We start from the raw sequence: 25,321 nt of genomic DNA on the forward strand, positions 1-25,321 counted from the left end.
TGATAGAGATGGCGAGGATGATAGAGATAGAGACAATAGAGATAGAGACAATGATAGACATAGATATGATGGAGATATAGATGGTAGAGGCAGAAATAGACAGAGAGACAGAACTACCCAAATCAGTTTAATTATAAAAAAAATTGAAATAGAACTTTTTCTGGCAGTACTTTAGGCAAATCTAAACCCAACAACTGTTATTACTGCAGCATACAGGTCCTTGGATGTGGTGGATGTAATCTCCCCCCCCCCCTTTTTTTTTACCTTGTAAGCCATTACCACACTTCCTGTCCCAGAGTGACAACCATACTTAGCAGCATTGTGATTTTCATCCTAGGAAAGGAATGCGTGTTAGGACTACATACCACTGTGTTAGGACTACACAAGACCCCCGTCTCTGCTCCATAACAGGGAACAATGCTAACCGACAGAAGCAGAGAACACACCGACTCACAAGCTTTCTAGCTGGACAGGATGATCAGCTTTTTTTGATTATTTTTATTTTTTGCACTTATTGAACAAATTTAATAACATATTGGGCCAGATTCACGTAGATCAGCGGATCTATAGATCCGCTCGATCTACGTGATTTAAGATCCGCTCCCGCAAGTTTGAGAGGAAAGTGGCTAATTCACAAACCACTTACCTCCAAACTTGCGGCGGCGGATCCTAAATCCCCCGGCGGAATTCAAATTCCGCGGCTAGGGAGAGTGTACTATTTAAATCAGGCGCGTTCCCGCGCCGATTTAAATGCGCATGCGCCGTCCGCGAAATTTCCCGGCGTGCATTGCTCCCACTGACATCGCTAGGACGTCAGTGGTTGCGACGCTTACGTAAACGACGTCCGTCCGTATTCGAGAACGACTTACGCAAACGACGTTAAAAAATTCAAATTCGACGCGGGAACGCCGGCTATACTTAACATTGGCTGCGCCTGATAAAAGAAGGGGTAAGTATACGCCGGGAAAGCCGCTACGGAAACGTCGTAAGAAGACTGCGTCGGGTCCGCGTACGTTCGTGAATTTGCGTATCTCGCTGATTTACATATTATTTATCATAAATCAGCAGGAACGCCCCCGGCGCCATTTTTAAATGGAAAAAAAGATCCGACAGTGTAACACAGTGTAACACTGTCAGATCTTAGCCCTATCTATGCGTATCTGATTCTATGAATCAGGCGCATAGATAGGAACAGTGTAAGTCAGAGATACGATGGTGTATCTGTAGATAGATAGTCGTATCTCTTTGTGAATATGGCCCATTGCATGTGATCTGGGTGTGCAGTTAAAAAAAAAAAAAGTCATGGGGACATGCTGTCAACACACCTTTGTTTTATCCTCTTTACCAGCTGGCACTGGCTGTGTGGGAGTGACAGTCTGTCACGCAGTGCAGGAAACCAAGATTCCCTGTTAAGTTAGCACTTTCTTGTACTACGAGTCAGGACCCAGAAGAAAACCCCATCTCCCCTTATCAAAAGCAAAATCCTCTCCCTCAAGATTGCCCAGAAAAAAAAAATCTACCCCAAAGTCGCAGAGGGAGAATTTCGGACATCGCTGGGTAGAGAGGGACCTCAGGTAAGTGTTAGGGGTGCTGCTGCACACAGAAGGCTTTTTATCTTAAAGTGGAGTTCCACCCATAAATATAACATTACATTAGTAGTTTTAAAAAAATGTCATTAGTCCTTTTTAGATGCCTTCAAAGTGTTGTTGCTAGGCAGAATAGTTAATCTTCCCTCTTCCTGCACCTAGGTGCTCAAGCTTCCTAACCTACACCGCACAGAATCCTGGGAATGTAGTGGGTGTAACTTTCCAGGAGTCTGTGCACTCCCCAGTCTCGAAGAATCATGTGACTTAGGTTTCAGATCAGGTTTCAGCACCTGTACTGTCCATTACACTGCTTGTGCAGCACTGAGCATGTGCAAGATCTGCAAGGCTGAAATCCAGGAAGTCATACAGTCTGGCTTCATGATGCCCACACTTAAGATGGCCCCAGTCAATTTCTATTTTATAAAGTGTCTAAATGCTGTAACAACCTAACAAAACGGACCTTAGTTTACAGACTAACTTTACTAGAATACATTAAGCTTGTGTATTACAGGGGTATTTATATTTAAAAAGTGAAAATGTGTCCGGAACTCCGCTTTAAGTGCATCTTTAGCTCCGTTTCAGGGCCGAATTCAGGCAAAGATTCGGCAACGATTTGTCCCTGAATCAGAGAATGGGGATGCACAGCATTCCAGTGGGAACCAAGCCTAAAGCAGGATTAGGTTATAAAAGAAAAAAAGTATCCCAAACTTTGAACATCTCACTAAGCTCTGTTCAATCCATCATCGGAAAATGGAAAGAGAATGGCACAACTGCAATCCTACCAAGACATGGCCGTCCACCTAAACTGACCGGGCCGGGCAAGGAGAGCATTCATCAGAGAAGCAGCCAAGAGGCCCATGGTAACTCTTGAGGAGCTTCAGAGATCCACAGCTCAGGGGGGAGAATCAGTCCACAGGACAACTCTAATTTCCGACAAGAAAAGTCCGATGGGAGCTTTTGGTCGGGAATTCCGACCGTGTGAAGGCTCCATCTTACTTTTCCTGTCGGAATTTCCACCAACAAAAATTTGAGAGCTGGATCTCAAATTTTCCAATGGAAAAAATTCCAATTCCGACGCGCACAATTCCGACGCATGCTCAGAAACAATTCAACGCATGCTCGGATGCATTGAACTTAATTTTCTCGGGTCATCGTAGTGTTGTACGTCACCGCGTTGTTGACGGTCGAAAGTTCCGAGAATTTATGTCTGACCGTGTACGTGCAAGCCAAGCTTCAGCAGAATTCCGTCGGAAAAACCATCCAAGGTTTTTCCGACAGAAAAATCTGATCATGTGCACTCCACAAATATGGCCTTTATGGAAGAGTGGCAAGAAAAAAGCCATTGTTGAGAGAAAACCATTGGAAGTCTCATTTGCAGTTTGCAAGAAGCCATGTGGGGGACACAGCAATCATGTGGAAGAAAGTGATCTGGTTAGATGGCCTAAAAACACTGCACATCACCCTGAACACACCATCCCCATCGTGAAACATGGCGGTGGCAGCATCATGTGGTGGGGATGCTTTTCTTCAGCAGGGACAGGGAAGCTGGTCAGAGTTGATGGGAAGATGGATGGAGCCAAATACAGGACAATCTTAGAAGAAAACATGTTAGAGTCTGCAAAAGACTTGAGACTGGGGCGGAGGTTCACTTTCCAGCAAGAAAAACGACCCTAAACATACAACCAGAGCTACAATGGAATCGTTTAGATCAAAGCATATTCATGTGTTAGAATGGCCCAGTCAAAGGCCAGACCTAAGTCCAATTGAGAATCTGTGGCAAGACTTGAAAATTGCTGTTCAGAGACGCTCTCCATCCAATCTGACAGAGCTTGAGATATTTTGCAAAGAAGAATGGGCAAAAATCACTTTCTAGATGTACAAAGCTGGTAGAGACATCCCCAAAAAGACTTGCAGCTGTAATTGCAGAGAAAGGCGGTTCTACAAAGTATTGACTCAGGGGGGCGCCATACAAATGTACACCACACTTTTCACATACCGTATTTATCGCGGTATAACACGCTCCCGCGTATACCGCGCACCCCCAATCCTGTGGAAAAAAAGTTATTTTTGTACTTACAGTTTTGGTGTCTTGCGCGGCGTCCATCGGCGGCCTCGTCGGGTCCAGCGTCCTTCTGCGGCTTCGGGTGTCCTCTTCGGCGGGTCCGGCGTCCTTCTGCGGCTTCGGGTGTCCTTCTGCGGCGGGTCCGGTGTCCTCTTCGGCGGGTCCGGTGTCCTCTTCGGCGGGTCCGGCATCCTCTTCGGCGGGTCCGGCGTCCTCTTCGGAGGGTCCGGCGTCCTCTTCGGAGGGTCCGGCGTCCTCACGTCCTCCCCGCTCGTTTCCCGCGCCGAGTTTTGAATACTGCGCCAGCATATACCGAGCGCAGTACACTCGGGCAGGCTCGGGCAGACTCGGCAACTGTCGCGCTCACGTCCTGTACGTCCAGGACGTGACCGCGGAAGAAGCCGAGACTGGCCGACTATACCCGAGCGTACTGCGCTCGGTATATGTCGGCGCAGTATTCAAAACTCGGCGCGGGAAAGCGGGTATCGGCGTATATCGCGCACCCATGATTTTACCCTGATTTTCAGGGCAAAAAAGTGCGCGATATACGCCGATAAATACGGTATTTATTTGTAAAAAAAAAATTGAAAACCATTTATAATTTTCCTTCCACTTCACAATTATGTGCCACTTTGTGTTGGTCCATCACATAAAATCCTAATAAAATACATTTACGCTGTATGACACAATTTGGAACATTTCAAGTGGTATGCATATTAAGACACTATAATTGCCTTTTTTCCCCCTTTTGTATCCACTTTTCCCAATCTTGGTTCTGCTGATCTCCTCCAGGCTCTTTAAAGCCCCTTCCCGTCTACGTCATTGTTTTGGACAACCTTAAAGTGACCATGCCTGTGCAATGTGTGTCCAGCTGGCCACTTTCAGTTGCCTCCATGAGTACATGCAACAATGCAGGAGACCAACTAGGAGACAGGATTGGTCAATCTTATAGTAGGATCAGAAGATATTTTAACAAGGCTGCACATTACAAAAATTTGAAAAAAAAACTTGAAATACCAGCAATTATTCTTGTCCCTCCCCTTAAACCTTCTCTTACCTTCTACCTCTTCAACAATTACAGGAAATACCTGATATTTTTACCTGCAAGGTCACCCAGGAGTGATCCGTCTCTGAGCCCCCGATCATCCACCACTCCGACCTTCACCTACCATGGGCTGTGCCATCCTGACTGCCACCCTTCTCCTCCTCATACAATACGGTGAGTGACCTTTACCATCTACCGTACATACCCTACATATAGTAATCTATAAATTCTAACAATACTTCCGAACCAGTGACAACGTTCCTTCTGGCTACTGAAAGCAATTTAAGGGACCAACAAAGGATTATATTAATGCAAAATTTGTAAATGGGGGGGGTTAAAAAACCCAGAACCAGCGCAAAGTGGAGAGATAATGAGTAACAACAACTGGAGTTATTAAAGAGGTGAGTCTTGATAAGGAGCAGCACGTTGTATAAGAAAAAATAAATGAATAGAAATCAATACTAAATTGATTAAACCGCGCTCCTTCCGTTTTAAAGTGCAAACGTCCTAAGTGATTTCAACTAAACACAATGGGGCAGATTCTCGTAGATCGCCGCATCTCTGCGGCGGCGTAACGTATCTCATTTACGTTACGCCGCCGCAAGTTTTACGGGCAAGTGCTTGATTCACAAAGCACTTGCCTGTACAGTTGCGGCTGCGTAGCGTAAATCCCCCGGCGCAAGCCCGCCTAATTCAAATGATCCGGGTAGGGGGCGTGGATCATTTAAATTAGGCGCGTTCCCGCGCCGAACGTACTGCGCATGCGCCGTGCCTAAAATTTCCCGACGTGCATTGCGCTAAATGACGTCGCAAGGACGTCATTGGTTTCGACGTGAACGTAAATGGCGTCCAGCCCCATTCACGGACGACTTACGCAAACAACGTAAATTTTCAAATTTTGACGCGGGAACGACGGCCATACTTAACATTGACTGCGCCTCATATACCCAGGGGCAACTTTACGCGTCGCAAATCTAACGTAAACGTCGTAACTTCACTGCGTGGACCGCGCGTACGTTCGGGAATCTGCGTATTTTGCTAATTTGCATACTCGATCGGGAAAACGACGGAAGCAACACCCAGCGGTGAACAAAAAATCTCCAAACTTTTCAAACAAAGGGCCACTTTATTGTCCTTCAGACTTTAGGAGGGCCGGATTGTGGCCAACAGGGGCAGGAAATGTCACTGGCATCCAGCTTCAGTGAGAATAAATATGGCCTCAGGTTTGGTGGTCAATAGAAGTATTTCCCCTATTAGTAAGAGGGATAGTATCCCATCATTGGTATCAGTGGAATATATAGTGCCCCAGTGGGAGGAACAGTGCCTCCTATCAGTGGGAGGAATTTTGCCCCAAGGGCCAGATAAAGGCTAGCAAAGGGCCACATCTGACCCTCGGGCCGCAGTTTGGAGACCCCTGCATTATAATAATGCTGCCCGGCCGGGACCCCAGAAAACAAGGAGCCCCAAAAAGTCTAGTATATAGAAAGTCATTTCAGCTGTGTAAGCCTTTGAACCTTTAATTCAGAAGGTGATCAGCAATGGAAGCCTTCATATTCCTCTACCTAAAGTGTAAGTAAAGCCAAAAAGTAAAAGTAAAAGCAAAGATTTGAATACTGAAGGGAAGGGTTAGAACCCCCACCAGTTTTTACTTGCTGTCCGTTATCCCACTGGAGAGATTCACCCTCTCGTTTTGTCCTGGTGCAATGGCGTAATGATAGCCATAGCCGCCCAAAGGGGGGAATCCTCTTTGAATACCTCTAGACAAACCCTTAAATGTACCTCCAGGTTCTTTTTGGGGTCCTCTAGGCTCTACCTCAGAGATGCTGTGGGTGAGGAGGCAGTCTTTCAAGGCAGACAACTGTTTTCGTGTCAACTTTTTAGTAGGGCTTTTCTTCTTGCCACCTTCCATTGGGTTGCTTGAACAGTAATGCTGTTAAAATCATAATCTGTGAAACAAGGTAAAAATAAATGTATTTATTAATATATATATATTTTTAAAGAAGTTTAAAAAGTTTGGCATTTACATTTTAAAGAAACATATTATAATTTTAATTCCTAAGATCTGGCAAATAGATTTTTTCCTGTCTTTTTGGACTTTATTCGTAAATTTAATATTACACATTATTGGTTTTGCGCTGCACTGTTTCTCTATATACTGTATTACTTTGGAATTTTGTGAATGTTCTTTAGTGTTGAGCTAGCATACCGGTGAACTCAAATATATATATTTTTTTCACATTATCTTTATCATTTTTATTTAAAATCATATATGATCTCTAATTTTTGCGCTGACTGCACCCTTGTTTATATATATATATATATATATATATATAATTAGAATATGTTTCTTTAAAATCTAAATGCCAAACTTTTTAAAAACAACCAGAAAAAATAAAAATAATAATATATATATACATATATTTGCACTTTACATTTAAAACACTTCAAAACTCGCTAACCTATAAAATGAAAGCTGTGCTAAAAAATTGGGGGGGTTGCCATTGGTGACCCCCCTTTTTGGAAACGCTTCTCTCTGCTCAATATATTGTAAACTAACTGGCCCAAGTCGTAGTATGCAATAATTTGTATTTATTTTTTAAAAATTGTTGTTTATTAAAAGACTTTCATGTACAATGGGTTACAGCGGACACAAAGAAATCCAGAGGTCGATACATTGCTGCTAATAAAATCTGAGTTGGCTGACCAATTAACACGAATATGTCAATCCCGTAAACTTGGCAATGATATCACTTCAAAGCTATATGTATAGGCAGGGCTTTTTTTCCCCCTCAGAGAACAGGTGCAGGAACTCCCCCCCCCTTTTGAGACACTCTTTGCCTCCACCCCCTACCCACCCCCAAGCTCCGTCCCTTGGTTCCACCCCTATCCGCCTCCCTGTACTACCCCTTTTAGAGAATACAAAACCAAGTATTTTGTGGTGTCAAGAAATTTGTATGGCATTTGTTGTTGATAACAAGAAAAGCAATAAAATAGATCCTCTGCAACCAGCAATAATAGATCCCCCAGAAATAACAAATCCCCCTAGCAACAAGAAATCCCAACACTACTAGACCCACCCCAGCAACAATAAATCCCCCCACAAGCAACAACAAATTCCCCCAGCAACAACAAACCCCCCCCCAACAGCCACAATAGATCGCCAACAGCCACAATAGGCCCCTCCAGCAATAATAGTTACCCCCAGCAACACTAGATCCACACCAGGAGCTATAGATCCCCCCCATCAACAATAGATTTACCACACATTATACCCCCCCCCCCCCAGCACCAATGGGCGGTCCATTACAAAATACCACACCAACAACAATAGATTCCCCCCTCCCCCCAGCAACAAAAGATTTCCCAGGTCAAAAGACCCTTCATCAGCCAGCAACAATAAACCTCCCCCTCAACAATTTACCCCCCCCAGCAACAATAGCCCCCCCCCCCCCACAAAAATAGATTTCTACCAGCATTCCCCAGTATCCATTGTCAATATATACATTCAGTGCTAGAGTTTTTTTTCTGCTCCTGAACACCAACAAAAAAACGCCAGACTCCCCCCAACAACAGCCTTAAAATGTCCATTGTGTATGATGCCTTAGGGCAGGGGTTGACAAATTTGCTTGGAATCTAGGAGCCAGCTAAAAAAGTTAGGAGCCAGAAAACGCACCCCGTCCCGACGAGCTTGCGCGCAGAAGCGAACACATACGCGAGCAGCGCCCGCATATGTAAACGGTGTTCAAACCACACATGTGAGGTATCACCGCGATTGGTAGAGCGAGAGCAATAATTCTAGCCCTAGACCTCCTCTGTAACTCAAAACATGCATCCTGTAGATTTTTTTAAACGTCGCCTATGAAGATTTTAAAGGGTAAAAGTTTGTCGGCATTCCACGCAATTTTGAAGCGTGACATGTTGGGTATGAATTTACTCGGCGTAACATTATCTTTCATAATATTAAAAAAAATGGGGATAACTTTACTGTTGTCTTATTTTTTAATTAAAAAAAAGTGTAATTTTTTCCCAAAAAAGTGCGCTTGTAAGACCGCTGCGCAAATACGGCGTGACAGAAAGTATTGCCACGATCGCCATTTTATTCTCTAGGGTGTTAGGATAAAAAATATATATAATGTTTGGGGGTTCCAATTAGAGGGAAGAAGATGGCAGTGAAAATAGTGAAAAATGACATTAGAATTGCTGTTTAACTTGTAATGCTTAACTTGTAATACCAACGGCCACCACCAGATGGCGCCAGCTCACAAAAAAAAAAGTTTTATTTTTTTTTGCCCACCTTCCAAGCCAAGTCGCCAGGACACTATTTCTAGTCGCAATGGCAACCTGGCACCCGGGATTTGTCGATCCCTGCCTTAGGGGTACATCCATACAGATGAGGTTAAGTCGTATCACACATGTTGATTTTGGATGGCACCCCATTGCACCTTCAGAACAAGGCAGATCGGTCCCATATGATTGTATTACATGTTATCATTTTACCATTACCATTCACAGGCAATGCAGAAAATCAGACTATAACCGTACTGACTGGAGATACCATCAACCTGAGTCTTTCCTATAGCTCAAATTCCACACTGATAATATGGAAATATAACAATAGCATTTTAATGGCTATATGGACGATTGGAACTGGAACGGAGTGGATTGCTGACAATTACAAAAGCCGTCTGACACTACAGGAAAAACAGTTATCTATTACCAATTCTGCCACAAAAGACTCCGGAGAATACATGGCCACAGTTACTGATACGTCTGGTATTTCTAGACCTTTTAATTTCAACGTGGATGTCAGAGGTGAGTCTTGTTTCCCTTGGCTAAAATCACCATGCTTGACTAAATACAGTAGAAGAATGTATTATGGTCCAAATGGTGGGGTTGGCCTTTAAGGTTTATGGTTTATTTTCTAGGATTGCACTATTCAGGTCTTCTTCTTTAGAGCGGCATCGAATGGTCAGACCTTTCTCTCCTTATGGAAAAGAACTTCCCTGATTAATCTTTGCACCTAGGTTAGGCAATTATTTCAGCTTACCATCAGGCTAAGGTGACCAGATTTTTTTAAATGAAATCCGGGGACATATTTTTTTCTTTACTAGTAATGGTGGCAATCAGCGACTCTCTGCCCGTCGCCGCCCGCCTCACAGCCTCTCAAGTCTCACTCTTCGGGAGCCGGCTACTACTGGGTGGGGTGCGGAGGAAGATCACTCCGCCAGGGAAGGCAAGGGAGATAAGCAGGCAGGCGGCTGGACGGGACTTGAGCCAAGGCAGAAGAACATGGGAGGAAAGCCAAATGGGCACCCGAAATGGAAGAAATATTCCCTCCGCTCCGACCAGCACATGATCATCAGAAAGGGGCACAGATAATGGAAAACAATACACCCCCCTAAGCTAGTAGGAGCGGTGGAGAGGCGGGGGGGTGTGCAATTCAGATTCATTTTTTGTATTCTGCACTGACTGTCTTTGAAATCTCCCCAGACCCTGTTTAAATCCAATCCGGGGACAAACTTGGTCCGGGGACAATGTCCTCAATCCGGGGACTGTCCCCGGAAACCAGGGATGTCTGGTCACCCTATATCAGGTTAATCTATAGCAGGGGTCTCCAAGGCCAGATGTGGCCCTTTGCTAGCCTTTATCCGGCCCTTGGGGCACAATTCCTTCCACTGACATGAGGCACTATTCCTCCCATTGACACCAACAATGGGGCACTAGATTATCCACTGATACCAATGATGGGATACTATTCCTCTTACTAATAGGGGGAATACTCCTCTTCCTATTGACCACCAACCCGGAGGCCATATTTGTTCTCACTGATGCCTGGCCCGTGACATTTTCTTCCCTTGCTGGCCCCAATCCGGCCCTTCTAAAGTCTGAAGGGCAATAACGTGGCCCTTTGTTTGAAAAATTTGGAACATGAAGGAAACAAATGATTCCATTATAAGTAAAAAATTAGAACCCAGAAGGTGCAACTGGCTATGGGAACAAGTAAAATGAAGCTATAGTCAGAGTTAGGTGACCATCTCCGGGCTGTTGGGCCTAGTAGTTGTATGCAGTATATATTATCACTGAGCAGCTTTGTAAAGACACGGAATACGCCGCTAGGAAAAACGCAACTACAGAACACGCAACCATGAAACATGAAACTACAATAGTGGTCGATCGGTATATTTGGTTATTTGTGTCCCAGTTTCCGAATTTTGGGCCAGATTCTCGTAGGAGCGCGCAACTTTGTGCGGGCGTAACGTATCATATTTACGTTACGCCTCCGCAACTTAGATGGGCAAGTGCAGTATTCTCAAAGCACTTGCTCCGTATGTTGCGGTGGCGTAGCGTAAATCGGCCGGCGTAAGCCCGCCGAATTCAAATGTGGGACAGGGGGGGCGTGTTTTGGGGACATAACACTATGTGACCCGACGTGATTGACGTTTTTCACGAATGGCGCATGCGCCGTCTGTGGAAATCTCCCAGTGTGCATTGCTCCCAATACGCCGCAAGGACGTATTGGTTTTGACGTGAACGTAAATTACGTCCAGCCCCATTCACGGACGAGTTACGCAAACAACGTAAAATTTTCAAATTTCGTCGCAGGAACAACGGCCATACTTAACATTGGTACGCCGCACTTACGCCACCATATAGCAGGGGTAACTTTACGCCGGGAAAAGCCTAACGTAAACTGCGTAACTGTACTGCGTCGGCCGGGCGTACGTTCTTGAATTCGCGTATCTAGATGATTTACATATTTCGACGCGTAAATCAGCGTACACGCCCCTAGCGGCCACCGTAAATATGCAGTTACGATCCAAAGGCGTAAGAGACTTACGCCTGTCGGATTTAAGGGAAATCTATGCGTAACTGATTCTAAGAATCAGGCGCATAGATACGACGGCGCAACTCAGAGATACAACGGCATATCTGGAGATACGCCGTCGTATCTCTTTTGAGAACCTGGCCCTATATGTTTTTCTTTACAAAAAGGTGGGCAAACAGTAAAAGCTGTAGTAAAGCCTGCTCGGTCATTTTTACCTACAGGTAAGCCTATACCTTAAAGTGAATGTAAATCCTCCATACACCCAATGAAGTGAACAGCCTCAGATGATACACAGGGATGAACCAAATCTCCCTACATAAGTTTTACATGTATATCTGCTGTCTTCACATTTATATAATGTTTAGAAAGTTCAGATCTTGTTAGGAGATTTTCTCTTCCTGTTTAACACAGAGTGTGATGTCTGGGCATACAGCCAAGATAGCCAACATTGCTGATTGGAGGAAAGGCACACACCCCCTCTCCTCATAAGCAGAGACTCTCAGGAGGTGCTTTGTAACAGGGCCAGCTGCCTGCTAATCTATTTATAGCAATCTCCCCTGACAGAAATTTCAGGCTGCTGTTATCTGATGTGTCCGAGAATTTGTCAGGAGTTATCAGGCTGATAACAGAGGAACGGGTCAAGAGAGAGCTTCGGGACTTAGCTCATTGAAGAGAGATAACAAAACACTTCAGATATATGTGCCCAGCTCAAATTTCTTGAATTGGGTTTACATCCACTTTAAGGCTTACCTGTACCTTAAAGTGGAGTTACACCCAAAAATGGAACTTCAACTTTTTGGAACCCTCCATCCCTCTGGTGTCACCTGTGGCACCTTTCAGGGGGGAGCAGATACCTGTGTAATACAGGTATTTGCTCCCACTTCAGTGATCTACGCCACTTCCGGCGCCTACTCTGTACCCTCGCTGTCTTCTGGGAGACACACAGCTCCCAGAACACAGCGGGGACCAGTAAAGACGCGCAGCGCGGCTCGCGCATGCACAGTAGGGGAGCGGGAAGTGAAGCCGCAACGCTTAGTTTCCCGATTCCCTCTCCGAGGATGGCGACGGGGGCAGCCGAGAGATTGCTCGGCTTCGGCTGCCGACATCGCGGGCACCATGGACAGGCAAGTGTCCATATATTAATAGTTACATTATGCAATTGCCTTACAGGTGTTTTTGTTTGTTTTTACAATGCGCCGTTTACAACCGCTTTTTAACTGTACCCCTTGTTTTAACAGAGAGAGTCCTGAAAATCCAAAGTAATGACACTGGCATATATGGAACGGGGGCAAACATCAGTCTATCCATCTGGTATGATGGTAAAAACCCATCAGAAAGAGTTTGGTTTTATAACGGTAATCCGTTGGTCATTAGAACAAATAGCATTAACTTTGATTCTGACAGCATTATAAGACGAATGGTCATCGGAGAAAAAGGATCTCTGCTAATTTATAACACCACCAAAGATGATGCAGGAACCTATTCTATCAATGTGACAGCAGAAACAACAATAATAACTAATACTACTACTATTGTCTCCGGCTCACAGAGATTTCAGGTGAAATTCTATGGTAAGAGTTACTTTATATTCAGAGTTAATATATTATGCACATTGCACACACATACACCATACCTCCCAACTTTTGAACTTCAGAATGAGGGACACTTGGAATGAAGTAACCTTGCATAGCGCGCCGTGGCAAATGTGGTCGTGGTCAAATGCCTGAAAGTGGGAGGAGCTTGAGGGGCGTCAATTAACAAAACTCAGGCTTCCTTGTACCTATCAAATTTGCTTTTATTATTGTTCCGCAAGAAAGTCTCACGATTTATAAAATGCTGTTCCACCTTGCTTGGGACTTCAGCTCTACAAAGGGCCCTTTAGATCAGCTCTGTAAGAGACTACATGAAGCTCCGGGGTGTTTAGCTCCAACTACTCTAGGCCTCTCTCACATTTGGCATATATATGGGCACCAACTACATCCATATCACATCACTGAGGAGCAGGGCCGGCCCTATGATGGGACTGGGTGGTACCATGGGTACCAGGCAGCACTTTTAGGGGGGCAGCATACTGATGCCCGCCCGCCAGCTCCGCTACCCAAATAAAATTGATGTCCTTTTTTTCCCACAAATAGATCTTTCTTTTGGTGATATTTGATCACCTCTGCGGTTTTTATTTTTTGTGCTATAAATATATATATTTTTAACTTTTTGCTATAATAAATATCCCCAAAATTTTGAAAAATAAACTATTTTCTTCAGTTTAGGCCAATATTTATTCTTCTACATATTTTTGGAACCAAAAAAAAAACAATTAGCGTACATTGATTAGTTTGCGCAAAAGACATTGTGGCCGCCGGCAATTCACAGGTCCCTTTATACTCCTGGATACATGTATAGAGCCATGACAGGACCTTTTATACGCCTTTATGCATGTATAGAGCCATGACAGGGCCTCTTTATACATCTATAGAGCCATGACAGGCCCTCGTTATACTCCTTTATACATGTATAGAGCCATGTCAGGTCCTCTTTATACTCCTATATACATTTATAGAGCCATGGCAGGTCCTCTTTATATTCCTTTACATGTAAAGAGTCATGACAGGTCCTCTATATACATGTATAGAGCCATGACAGGTCCTCTTTATACATGTATCGAGTCATGACAGGTCCACTTTATAATCCTTTATACATGTATAGAGCCATGACGGGTCCCCTTTAGTTATCATGATATAAAATAATGAATGTGGGGGCCTTTTGGTTGGCGTGATTTTTTTTCTGGGGGGGGGGGGGGGGCAGCATTTCATTCTTGGTCCCAGGCAGCACAATGTCTTAGGCCAGCACTGCTGAGGAGGGACTTTTCTACAAGGGAACCTAACACCCAATTACAAACTCCCTATCCATACTATAATGGGAACACAGCCACTTAGTGGCAGGTAAACTAACTGCACCTGCCAACATACAGACAAAAAAATGGGTACCGACATGATTTTGGGGAAAAAGGTATAAAATTGCAGGGAGTCAGGACTGGCGAACAGGGGTGGTGCTCAGGCACAGTGATGTTATTAGCTACAAACCGCTTATATCACAGACTTATTTATTCATAAGAAACTTGATGTTCATTTGCATCTTGCAATCTTACATAGCAACATATTCTAAATAAGGGTAAGAACATGCTCTGTAATCATCTCTTTATCCTTTCTCTCCCATTCTTGATTCCTGAAGTATAGGGTTAGCCTCGTATATATACATACATACATAGACACCGCTCCTACCATTATTGCCTATTAGTGCTGGATACATTTGCCACTGAAATCAGTGCAAATGCATCTGTGTATTCATGATATGCTCTCTTGTGATCCCTCTACGTGGGTGGCCAGTGGCTTTATCATTTTCATGTGCACCAATAAAAATGATTGTACCAGGAATCAGTATAAATGCATGGAAAAGCACATCATTGTACATTCATCTGGGTCGATGTGCAATACAATGTTCTTTACCTTGCACACCAAAGCGTATTAACCCTACACAAACTAGCGTCCTTGTTTCTTGACCACCGGGAAGTTTTAATATCTGGCTGTTGGTTTTCGGCCGAAAGAAGATATAATTTTTCAATTTATAGAATAAATTCTCTTTTATTTAACAGATCCGGTGGGGATTGTTACAGTGAAACAGTTGCCCCAGGTGGTGAGCGAGAACACCTTTGCGGTAAATCTAAGCTGTAGCGCCTCTAGTGGTTACAATGAGGCAGTGACATGGATGGAGGATGGAAAGTCAATAACTAATAACAGGAGTTACAATCTATTGGATGGGAATCAGACCCTCCAGATAACGCAACCCAACAGGACGTTCAGTGGAAACTATAGCTGTAATATATCCAATGCAGTGTACTGGAATTTGGGGTCCCTCCTGCTACGTGTCTATGGTAAGTTGTAGCACAAAGGTCTGGTCTGTGTCACCTGTGACTCAAACATATACATTCTTAACAGTGTGATGTAACCCCCAACATGATTGTGTTTAGTTCCACTTAAAAAAAAAAAAAAAAAATTACATATACATTATATATATATTATATATATATATATATATATATATACTGTTAGTTGTGCTCATAAGTTTACATACCCTGGCAGAATTTATGATTTCTCATCCATTTTTCAGAGACTATGAATGATAACACAAAAAAATGTTTCACTCATGGTTAGTGTTTGCCGAATTTATTTATTATCAATCAACTGTGTTTACTCTTTTTAAATCATAATGACAACAGAAACTACCCAAATGACCCTGGTCAGAAGTTTACATACCCCAGGTCTTAAAACAGTGTATTGCCCCCTTTAACATCAATGACAGCTTGAAGTTTTGTGGTATTTGTGGATGAGGCTCTCTCTCTTCTCAGATGGTAAAGCTGCCCATTCCTCTTGGTAAAAAGCCTTCAGTTCCTGTAAATTCTTGGCCTGTCTTGCATGAATGGCACATTTGAGATCTCCCCGGAGGGGCTCAATGATATTGAGGTCAGGAGACTGAGATGGCCACTCCAGAACCTTCACTTTATTCTGCTGTAGCCAATAACAGGTGGACTTTGCCTTGTGTTTTGGATCATTGTCATGTTGGAATGTCCAAGTACGTCCCATGCGCAGCTTCCTGGCTGATGAATGTAAATGTTTCTCCAGTATTTTTTGATAACATACTGCATTCATCTTGCCAACATTTTTTACCAAATCTCCTGTGCCTTTGTAGCTCACATATCCCCAAATCATCAGCCATCCACCTCCGTTTTTCACAGTAGGGATGGTGGACCTTTCATCATAGGCCTTGTTGACTCCCCTCCAAATGAAGTGTTTATGATTTTGATCTCATCACTCCAAATGACTTTGTGCCAGAAGGTTTGAGGCTTGTCTCTGGGCTGCTTGGTGTACTGTAAGTGGGATACTTTGTGACATTTGCGTAGTAATGACTTTCTTCTGGCGACTTGACCATGCAGCTCATCTTTCTTCAAGTGCCTCCTTATTGTGCATCTTGAAACAGCCACACCACATGTTTTCAGAGAGTCCTGTATTTCACCTAAAGTTATTTGTGGGTTTTTCTTTGCATCCCAAACAATTTTCCTGGCAGTTTTGGCTGAAATGTTAGTTGGTCTACCTGACCGTGGTTTGGTTTCAACAGAACCCCTCATTTTGCACTTCTGGATTAGAGTTTGGCATTCTCAATTCCTTGGATATCTTTTTAAGTCCCTTTCCTGTTTTATACAGTTCAACTACCTTTTCCTGCAGATCCTTTGACAATTCTTTTGGACTTAGAATCCAAAAACATTAGTCCAGCACTGGATGAAAGCTGCATGGGTCTGTCAGGAGTCCAAAACTCATTGACCTTTTATACACACACACACTAATTACAAGCTCAAGATCACAAGTGAGGATGGTTACCTTTAATAGCCATTCATACTCCTTTGTGTCAACTTGTGTGCATGTTATCAGGCCAAAATCATCAGGGTATGTAAACTTTTGATCAGGGTCATTTGGGTAGTTTCTGTTGTCATTATGATTTGAAAAGAGTAAACAGTTGATTGACAATAAATGGATTCGGCAAAACATTAACAATGCCAGGGTATGTAAACTTATGAGCACATCTGTATGTATATATGTGTTCTAATGTTGGGGGTTAGCAGCTCAAGTGTAGCACCCGCTAGTGAGAACAGTCCCACACAAATGTTTCCTTTTGTGGGCTTGTTGGCCCACTTTTATTAAAGAAAATCACACAAAGTTCCAGAGATGAAAACAAAAGTGGTTTCCCTCGCAGGGGTTTTCACCATCAATATTAAATGATAGTATGTTCAGCCTCCTGGCTTACACATGCAAAAGTGCAAATGAAAATACAGAGCCACCTGGCTCTCTTCAGCAGCAGCACCACTGCTCAGGCTAGAGCATGGAGCCCTCCTGACTCATGTCAGCAACCTCAGACTCAACTCTCTGGGTTTCAAAGTGCAGCCTGCACGCTCTAGCTTCTCCAGTGCAATCTGGACTCCTCTGGAGGGTGGAACCCAGAACCATGGTCAGGTGTCTACAAATAGGCCAGCACACACCTGACCAGTCAGTGTGCTGGTAAATCTCAAAATCTGGACCCAGGACTGGGGATTTCATCCCACCCGGATCTCTGAGGCCTTGTACACACGACCAAACATGTCCGCTGAAACTGGTCCGCGGACCAGTTGCCGCGGACATGTCCGTCCGTGTGTAGGGCCTAGCGGACAGTTTTCCGGCCTAGCGGACAGGTTTCCAGCGGACAAAAGTTTCTTAGCATGCTAAGAAACATGTCCGATGGTTAGTACGACTCATCGGACATGTCCGCTGGTTATGACGTATAACCAGCGGCCCGAAATCCCACGCATGCGTCGAATTGATTCGACACATGCGTGGAAGCATTGAACTTGCGTGTTAGAGAACGTCGGTGTCTTATACGTCACTGCGTTCTCTGTCCGCTGGGATTTTGGTCTGATGGTGTGTACACACATCAGACCAAAAGCTCCCAGCAGACATGTCCGATGAAAACGGTCCGCGGACCGTTTTCATCGGACATGTCTGCTCGTGTGTACAAGGCCTTAGAAATCCCCGGGCTCCAGGTCCCAAAGTGGACTTTATTAAATAATGAGGAAACTGAAACACCAGTTTTTGGAGTACCACAGTGTAATAATTTATATATATATATTTTTTACACACACACACACACACACATACACTAGACACCCGCTCCTTCCATTATTGCCTATTAGTGCTGGAAACATTTTCCACCAAAATCAGTGCAAATGCATGTGTGTATTGAGGATATGCTCTGTGGCTTTATTCATGTGCACCAATAAAAATTATTGCACCAGGAATCAGTACAAATACATTGAAAAGCACATCATTGTACATTCATCTGGGTCGATGTGCAATGCAATGTTCTTTAAATTTAACACCAAGGCACAAAGCCCCCCAGATACTCTACAAGGACATATTTTCAAAACACAAGAGAAAGAAGTCTCTCAGTGAGTGACAGCATGAGAACCTGAACCCTACACAAACTAGTGTCCTTGTTTCTTGACAGTTGGGAGGTTTTAATATCTGGCTGTTGGTTTTTGGCCCAAGGAAGATGTTATTTTTTCAATTTATAGAATACATTGTCTTTTATTTTACAGATCTGGTGGGGAATGTTACAGTGAAACAGTCACCCCAGGTGGTGAGCGAGAACACCTCTGCGGTAAATCTAAGCTGTAGCGCCTCTAGTGGTTACAATGAGACAGTGACATGGATGAAGGATGGGCAGTCTATAACTAATAACAGCATTTACAATCTATTGGATGGGAATCAGACTCTCCAGATAACGCAACCCAACAGGACGTTCAGTGGAAACTATAGCTGCACTGTATCCAACGCAGTGTACTGGAGTTCGGGGTCCCTCCAGCTCCGTGTCTATGGTAAGTTGTAGCACAAAGGTCTGGTCTGTGTCCCCTGTGACTCCAACATACACATTCTTAACAGTGTGATGTAACCCCCAACAGGATTGTGTTTAGTTCCACTTAAAAAAAAAAAAAAAAAAGGAAAAATAGAAGTTCGCTAAAAAAAAAAAAATAAAAAAAAAAAAATACAAAAGTAGTAAATTATTTTATTGTAATATACATCATCATTATTAAAGGGGTTGTAAAGGTACAGTTTTTTTTCCTAAATTGCTTCCTTTACCTTAGTGCAGTCCTCCTTCACTTACCTCATCCTTCCATTTTGCTTTTAAATGTCCTTATTTCTTCTGAGAAATCCTCACTTCCTGTTCTTCTGTCTGTAACTCCACACAGTAATGCAAGGCTTTCTCCCTGGTGTGGAGTGTCGTTCTCGCCCCCTCCCTTGGACTACAGGAGAGTCAGGACACCCACTAACACACAGCTCATTTATCTGCAACGTAGAGAGCGTCATGACTCTCTTGTAGTCCAAGGGAGGGGGCGGGCACGACACTCCACACCAGGGAGAAAGCCTTGCATTACTGTGTGGAGTTACAGACAGAAGAACAGGAATTGGGGATTTCTCAGAAGAAATAAGGACATTTAAAAGCAAAATAGAAAAATGAGGTAAGTGAAGGAGGACTGCACTAAAGTAAAGGAAGCCATTTAGTAAAAAAAAAATTGTACCTTTACAACCCCTTTAATAGTAAGCTCTGGGGTGTTTAGCTCCAACTACTCTAGGCCTCTCTCACATTTGGCATATATATGGGCACCAACTACATCCATATCACATCACTGTGGAGAGACTTTTCTACAAGGGAACCGAACACCCAATTACAACTTTCCCTTACCATACTATAATGGGAACACAGCCACCTAGTGGCAGGCAAACTAACTGCACCTGCCAACATACAGACAAAAAATGGGTACCGACTTGATCTTCCGGAAGAGGTATAAATTGCAGGGAATCAGGGCTGGTGAACAAGGTTGGTGCTCAGGCACAGTGATGTTATTAGCAATTTTTCACAGATTTGTTTAGTATAAGAAACTTGATGTTCATTTGCTGTTCAATCTTGCACAGCAACATGTTCTAAATAAGGGTAAGAACACGTTCTGTAGCCATCTCTGTCTTTTCCCTCCCATTCTTGATTCCTGAAGTATAAGGTTAGCCTTGTATACATACATACACTAGACACCCGTTCCTTCCATTATTGCCCATTAGGGATGGGCCAAACACCCCCGGGGAAAAGGCAAAAAATGTGCGCAAACATACAAACCCTATTAAACACGAACATGCCAAAATGTAAAATAAAATTGGCGTGTGGTTTCCCCCCAAAATACATACAAGACCCCCCTCCCCTCCTAAAAACCAGGCCACATGGCCTCAACATGGGGAGGGTGCTTTGGGATACCCCCAAAGCACCTTGTCCCTATGTTGATGGGGACAAGTGCCTCGTCCCCACAACCCTGGCCCAGTGGTTGTGGGGGTCTGTGGGTGGGGTGCTTATTGGAACCTTGAAGCCCCGTTTGACAAGGGGGCCCCAGATCCTGCCCCCCCTATGTGAATGGGTATTGGGTAAATTGTACCCCTACCCATTCACCAAAAAAAACAAAAATACTCCGCCTCCATGGGAGGCCTCCCGGCAACTTCTGTCTTTTCGCTGTGACAGCTGTTATATAGGCACCCTTGCCATGTTGAGGGCAAGCAGCCTGGTATGGTTCAGGAGGGGGGGGGGGCAAGTCTCCCCCCCCTTTCCTGGCCTACCAGGCTGCTTGCTCAGATAAGGGTCTGGTGTGGATTTTGGGGGGGACCCATGCCAATTTTTTTTTAAATGTTGGCGTGGAGTTCCCCTTAAAATATATGCCAGACCCAAAGAGCCTGGTATGGATTTTGGAGGGGACCTCATGCCGTTTTGTTTTATTAATTCTGTCATTAGGTTCCCCTTAATACACTATATTATATGCCCTGCTCTGTATTATATATACAAACTACACTGACTGCACTATATACTCTGAACTGCAGTATATGTACTGCACTATATACAGTGGAACCTTGGTTAACAAATAATGCGATTTGAAAAACAAGCAACTTTTTTTTTTAAATCCTGACTTGGTTTGCGAGTGTTATCTCGCAAAATGAGCAGGATTCAAGCCAAAGAGGTGTGCAGTACCACATTTGGCCAGAGGCGTGGGGGGTGCCGGTGACACTCGGAACGGTTCTGAGCCGTTCAAAAATACTCAGAATACTCAGTTCCGAGCCTTTCTGGGGGTTTCCGAGTTCAGGTCTGGATAATGGGCAGGGCACTGAATTTATGTGCAACTCTTTGGTGATGGCCAGGATCACACTTGAGGTCCTCCATATTAAGAAAGTTGATCACCATCGTTCTAGAGGGTTTATTCAGGGTGCATGTTTCATTCATCAGTGCTGGTATACAGACGGTCGTTTTTTGTGATGAAATAAAACAACGTTTTATATCATGAAACAAAACGACGTTTTTGAAACTTAAATTTAAAAAAACGACGTTGCCTACACACCATCTTTTTTTCAAAATGCTCTAGCAAAGCGAGGTTACGTTCAGCACTCTTTTCCATTCAAGCTCGCTTCATACCTTGCTTCTGAGCATGCGCGGGTTTAAAAACGTCGTTTTAAACGTCGTTTTAGCTACACACGGTGATTTTTATGACACAAAAAACAACGTTTTGAAAAACGACAAAAAAAATTGAAGCATGCTCGAATTTTTTTTTTGTCGTTTTTCAGAAGACATAAAAGAACGTTTTCCCCCACACACAGTCATTTTAATTGACGTTTTTAAAAACGTAGTTTTTTTTTTATCACATAAAGCGACCGTGTGTACGTGGCATAAGTCCCACTGAGTTTGAGATGCAGCGCCTTTAGTGGGCACAATGAAATTTATGAAATAGATTAGTTTTTGTTAGTGGAATCCTCTACATCCTCAGGTTGAGGCTGCTCTCTAACACAGCCATAACCCCAAAGGCACAAACCCCCCCAGATACTCTACAAGGACATATTTTAAAAACACAAGAGAAGGAAGTTTCTCAGTGAGTGACAGCATGAGAACCTGAACCCTACACAAACTAGTGTCCTTGGGCCAGATTCATAGAAGAAATACGCCGGAGTATCTACTGATACTCCGGCGTATTTTCAAATTTGCCGCGTCGTATCTTTATTTGTAATTCACAAAAAAGATACGACGGCTTTTGGCTAAGATCCGACAGGCGTACGGCTTCGTACGCCTTCGGATCTTAGGCTGCAATACTTCGGCCGCCGCTGGGTGGAGTTTGCGCCGTTTTCCAGCGTCGGGTATGCAAATTAGCTTTTATGGCGATCCACGAACCTACTCGCGTGCTTAACGTTGTTTTTTCCCGTCGCAAAGTTAAGCAATCTTTTTCATTGCTTAACTTTACACCAGCCATGTTAAAGTATGGCCGTCGTTCCCGCTTCGAATTTAAATTTTTTTTTCGGCGCAAGTACGGCGTAAGTACGTTACGCACGTCGCCATTCACAAACACGTCGGGGCGCCGTAATTTCGCGCAAAGCACGTCGGGAAAATTGCGAACGGAGCATGCGCAGAACTATCGGCGCGGGAGCGCGCCTAATTTAAATGGTACACGCCCCATTTGAATTAGGCGGGCTTGCGCCGGACGTCTTTACGATACACCGCCGCAAGTTTACAGGTAAGTGTTTTGTGAATCAGGCACTTACACTGAAAACTTGCGGCGGTGTAATGTAAACACGATACGTTACGCCGCCGGAGTTCTACGAGAATCTGGCCCCTTGTTTCTTGACAGCTGGGAGGTTTTAATATCTGGCTGTTGGTTTTTGGCCCAAGGAAGATGTTATTTTTCAACTTATAGAATACATTGTCTTTTATTTTACAGATCCGGTGGGGAATGTTACAGTGAAACAGTCACCCCAGGTGGTGAGCGAGAACACCTCTGCTGTAAATCTAAGCTGTAGCGCCTCTAGTGGTTACAATGAGACAGTGACATGGATGAAGGATGGGCAGTCTATAACTAACAACAGAATTTACAATCTTTTGGATGGGAATCAGACTCTCCAGATAACGCAACCCAACAGGACGTTCAGTGGAAACTATAGCTGCACTGTATCCAACGCAGTGTACTGGAGTTCGGGGTCCCTCCAGCTCCGTGTCTATGGTAAGTTGTAGCACAAAAGTCTGGTCTGTGTCCCCTGTGACTCCAACATACACATTCTTAACAGTGTGATGTAACCCCCAACAGGATTGTGTTTAGTTCCACTTCAAAATAAATAAATAAAAAAGTTAAATATATTACTGTAATAAATTCATATACATCCTTATTAATAGAGACATTTATTATCAATTTTATATATACACGTACATGCACACACATATACCATTGTACTCATAAGTTTACATACCCTGGACGAATTTATGATTTCTTGGTAATTTTTCAGAGAAAATGAATGATAACACAAAAACTTTTCTGTCACTCATGGTTAGTGTTTGGCTGAATCCATGTATAATCAATCAACTGTGTTTACTCTTTTGAAATCATAAGGACAACATAAACTACCCAAATGACCCTGATCAAAAGTTTACATTCCCCAATTCTTAATACCATGAATCGCCCCTTTTAACATCAATGAGAGCTTGAAGTCTTTTGTGGTATGTGACCATGGTGGCCATTTCTGTAGTAGCTTGGGCTACTACGATTTACGACTTTCACAAAGACCAATCAGACATTACATATGTATTCTTACATTGTGCCAAGCTAGCCCCATAAAAGCCCCATGTTGGTTTTTCATAAAATGTAAAATGGGGGGGGGAAGGGTTAGCACCCCTGTCAGTTTACATCTTCAATCTGCCTCATTTCTTGCCCTTCTGTCCCAGGGACAGGAGAAAAAAAAAAAAAAAAAGCTAAATTTTCCCCCAATATTGTCATAGAGTACAATAATAATAAAAAAAAAATGCTTCAATGAAACCATTCACATTTTAAAAATTAAATACATTTTCCCTCTTGTCTGACAGACCCGGTGGTGAATGTTACAGTGATGCAGTCACCCCAGAAGGTGAATGAGGGTGCGGCCTTTGTAAATCTAAGCTGTAGCGCCTCTAGTGGCTATACAGAAATGGTGACATGGATGAAGGATGGGCAATCTGTGATCAGCAAAAATGCCTACAGTCTATTAGATGGGAATCGGACTCTCCAGATAACGCGACCCAACAGGACGTTCAATGGACTCTATACCTGCAACATATCCAACGCGGCCTACTGGGGTTCTGGGTCTCTAGGTCTCACCATCTCTTGTAAGTAATAGTAAAACACAGATTAATCAGCCGTGGACATGTCAGAGTTTTACATGTGTCGACCTGAGGCTGCCAGTAGACACAAGACTCACACTATTTTATATCACTATAGTCTTCTATCCCCGGCATGTTGTGCGTTGTGACTAATATTTGCTGGCCTTAAAATACCTTTTTGTCTCTGTGAAAATGCTGCTTCCTGCCCTCACACTCCGGTGCTCTACCAGCAGAGCTGAGTAACAGCCACACCCCTCAGCACAAGCTTACCCAAACAGGCCTGTATAGGAGAAAAAGGGAGGGGCTTGTCTGACCTATTCTATTACCGATTACAGACTGCACCAGGTCCAACTCTGTCGGCTTTTCACAAATTTTTCCAAAATATTTAATAGAGCAACTCAACTAGTATATTGCATTTACTTCTGTCAGGATCCCTATTGGGGAGATTTGCCCCTACTTCCTGTATGGTCACCAGGACAGAAAATTAAGGGAAATACACCCAGAAGAGAGACAGACAAAACTTGTTAGGGGTTTTAACCCCTTACCACTCTACACAAAACAAAAAAAACAAAAAAAAATGGCTGCAGTTTATTATACAAAAATGCAGCTTAGCAGACCCTAAAAGATGCATTTAAAGACAAAATTGACTACCAAGCCCCAGTGATAGTGCATGTAAAAAAAAAAAATCTGTGCAATTTTTTTTTTATTAGGCCATTTCCTGTGGTTGAATGATTTTCCTTAATTTAAAGCAATACAACATTTGGCCACTAGGTAGCACAAAGTATCGTAGAAAATTCCTATGATACTTTGTGCCATCAAGTGGCCAAATGTGGTATTTTCGGTTTTAAATGAATGAAAAAAAAAACATTTGAATAGCGCAGGAGATATCCCAATAACATTTTCTGCACAGAACAAATGAACATGTGATCTGACTTTTTTTTCTTTTAATATATAAAAAGACCTCCAAGTGGTAGTTTTTTCAAATCTAACATCTCCGAAACCTGGCATAGTTCGAAATGACGCAA

The 25,321-nt window shown here is 43.5% G+C and overlaps 1 protein-coding gene and 1 long non-coding RNA gene across 4 annotated transcripts in view; one reads left to right on the plus strand and one right to left on the minus strand.

Annotated features, from left to right (window-relative positions):
* The first annotated feature begins 4,718 nt into the window (after positions 1-4,718).
* LOC120916346 (hemicentin-1-like) overlaps positions 4,719-25,321 on the plus strand; it is a 55,698-nt gene continuing 35,095 nt past the window's right edge. Inside the window, exons 1-6 of one of the 3 annotated variants that reach the window (XM_040327258.1) lie at positions 4,719-4,867; positions 9,206-9,505; positions 12,758-13,090; positions 15,169-15,447; positions 22,891-23,169; positions 24,024-24,302. In XM_040327258.1, the coding sequence (XP_040183192.1) occupies positions 4,819-4,867; positions 9,206-9,505; positions 12,758-13,090; positions 15,169-15,447; positions 22,891-23,169; positions 24,024-24,302 (1,519 nt within the window). In that variant the 5' untranslated portion in view covers positions 4,719-4,818. The remainder of the gene's footprint in view (positions 4,868-9,205; positions 9,506-12,757; positions 13,091-15,168; positions 15,448-22,890; positions 23,170-24,023; positions 24,303-25,321) is intronic. The other 2 variants (XM_040327260.1, XM_040327261.1) reach the window with 2 other exon arrangements.
* Positions 6,473-25,321, minus strand: part of LOC120916349 — a 65,449-nt gene continuing 46,600 nt past the window's right edge. Inside the window, exon 2 of the long non-coding RNA XR_005743982.1 lies at positions 6,473-6,639. This is a non-coding gene — a long non-coding RNA (uncharacterized LOC120916349). The remainder of the gene's footprint in view (positions 6,640-25,321) is intronic.

The sequence above is a fragment of the Rana temporaria genome, chromosome 10 (genome assembly GCF_905171775.1).
Source record: "Rana temporaria chromosome 10, aRanTem1.1, whole genome shotgun sequence".
Taxonomy (NCBI): Eukaryota; Metazoa; Chordata; class Amphibia; order Anura; family Ranidae; genus Rana; species Rana temporaria.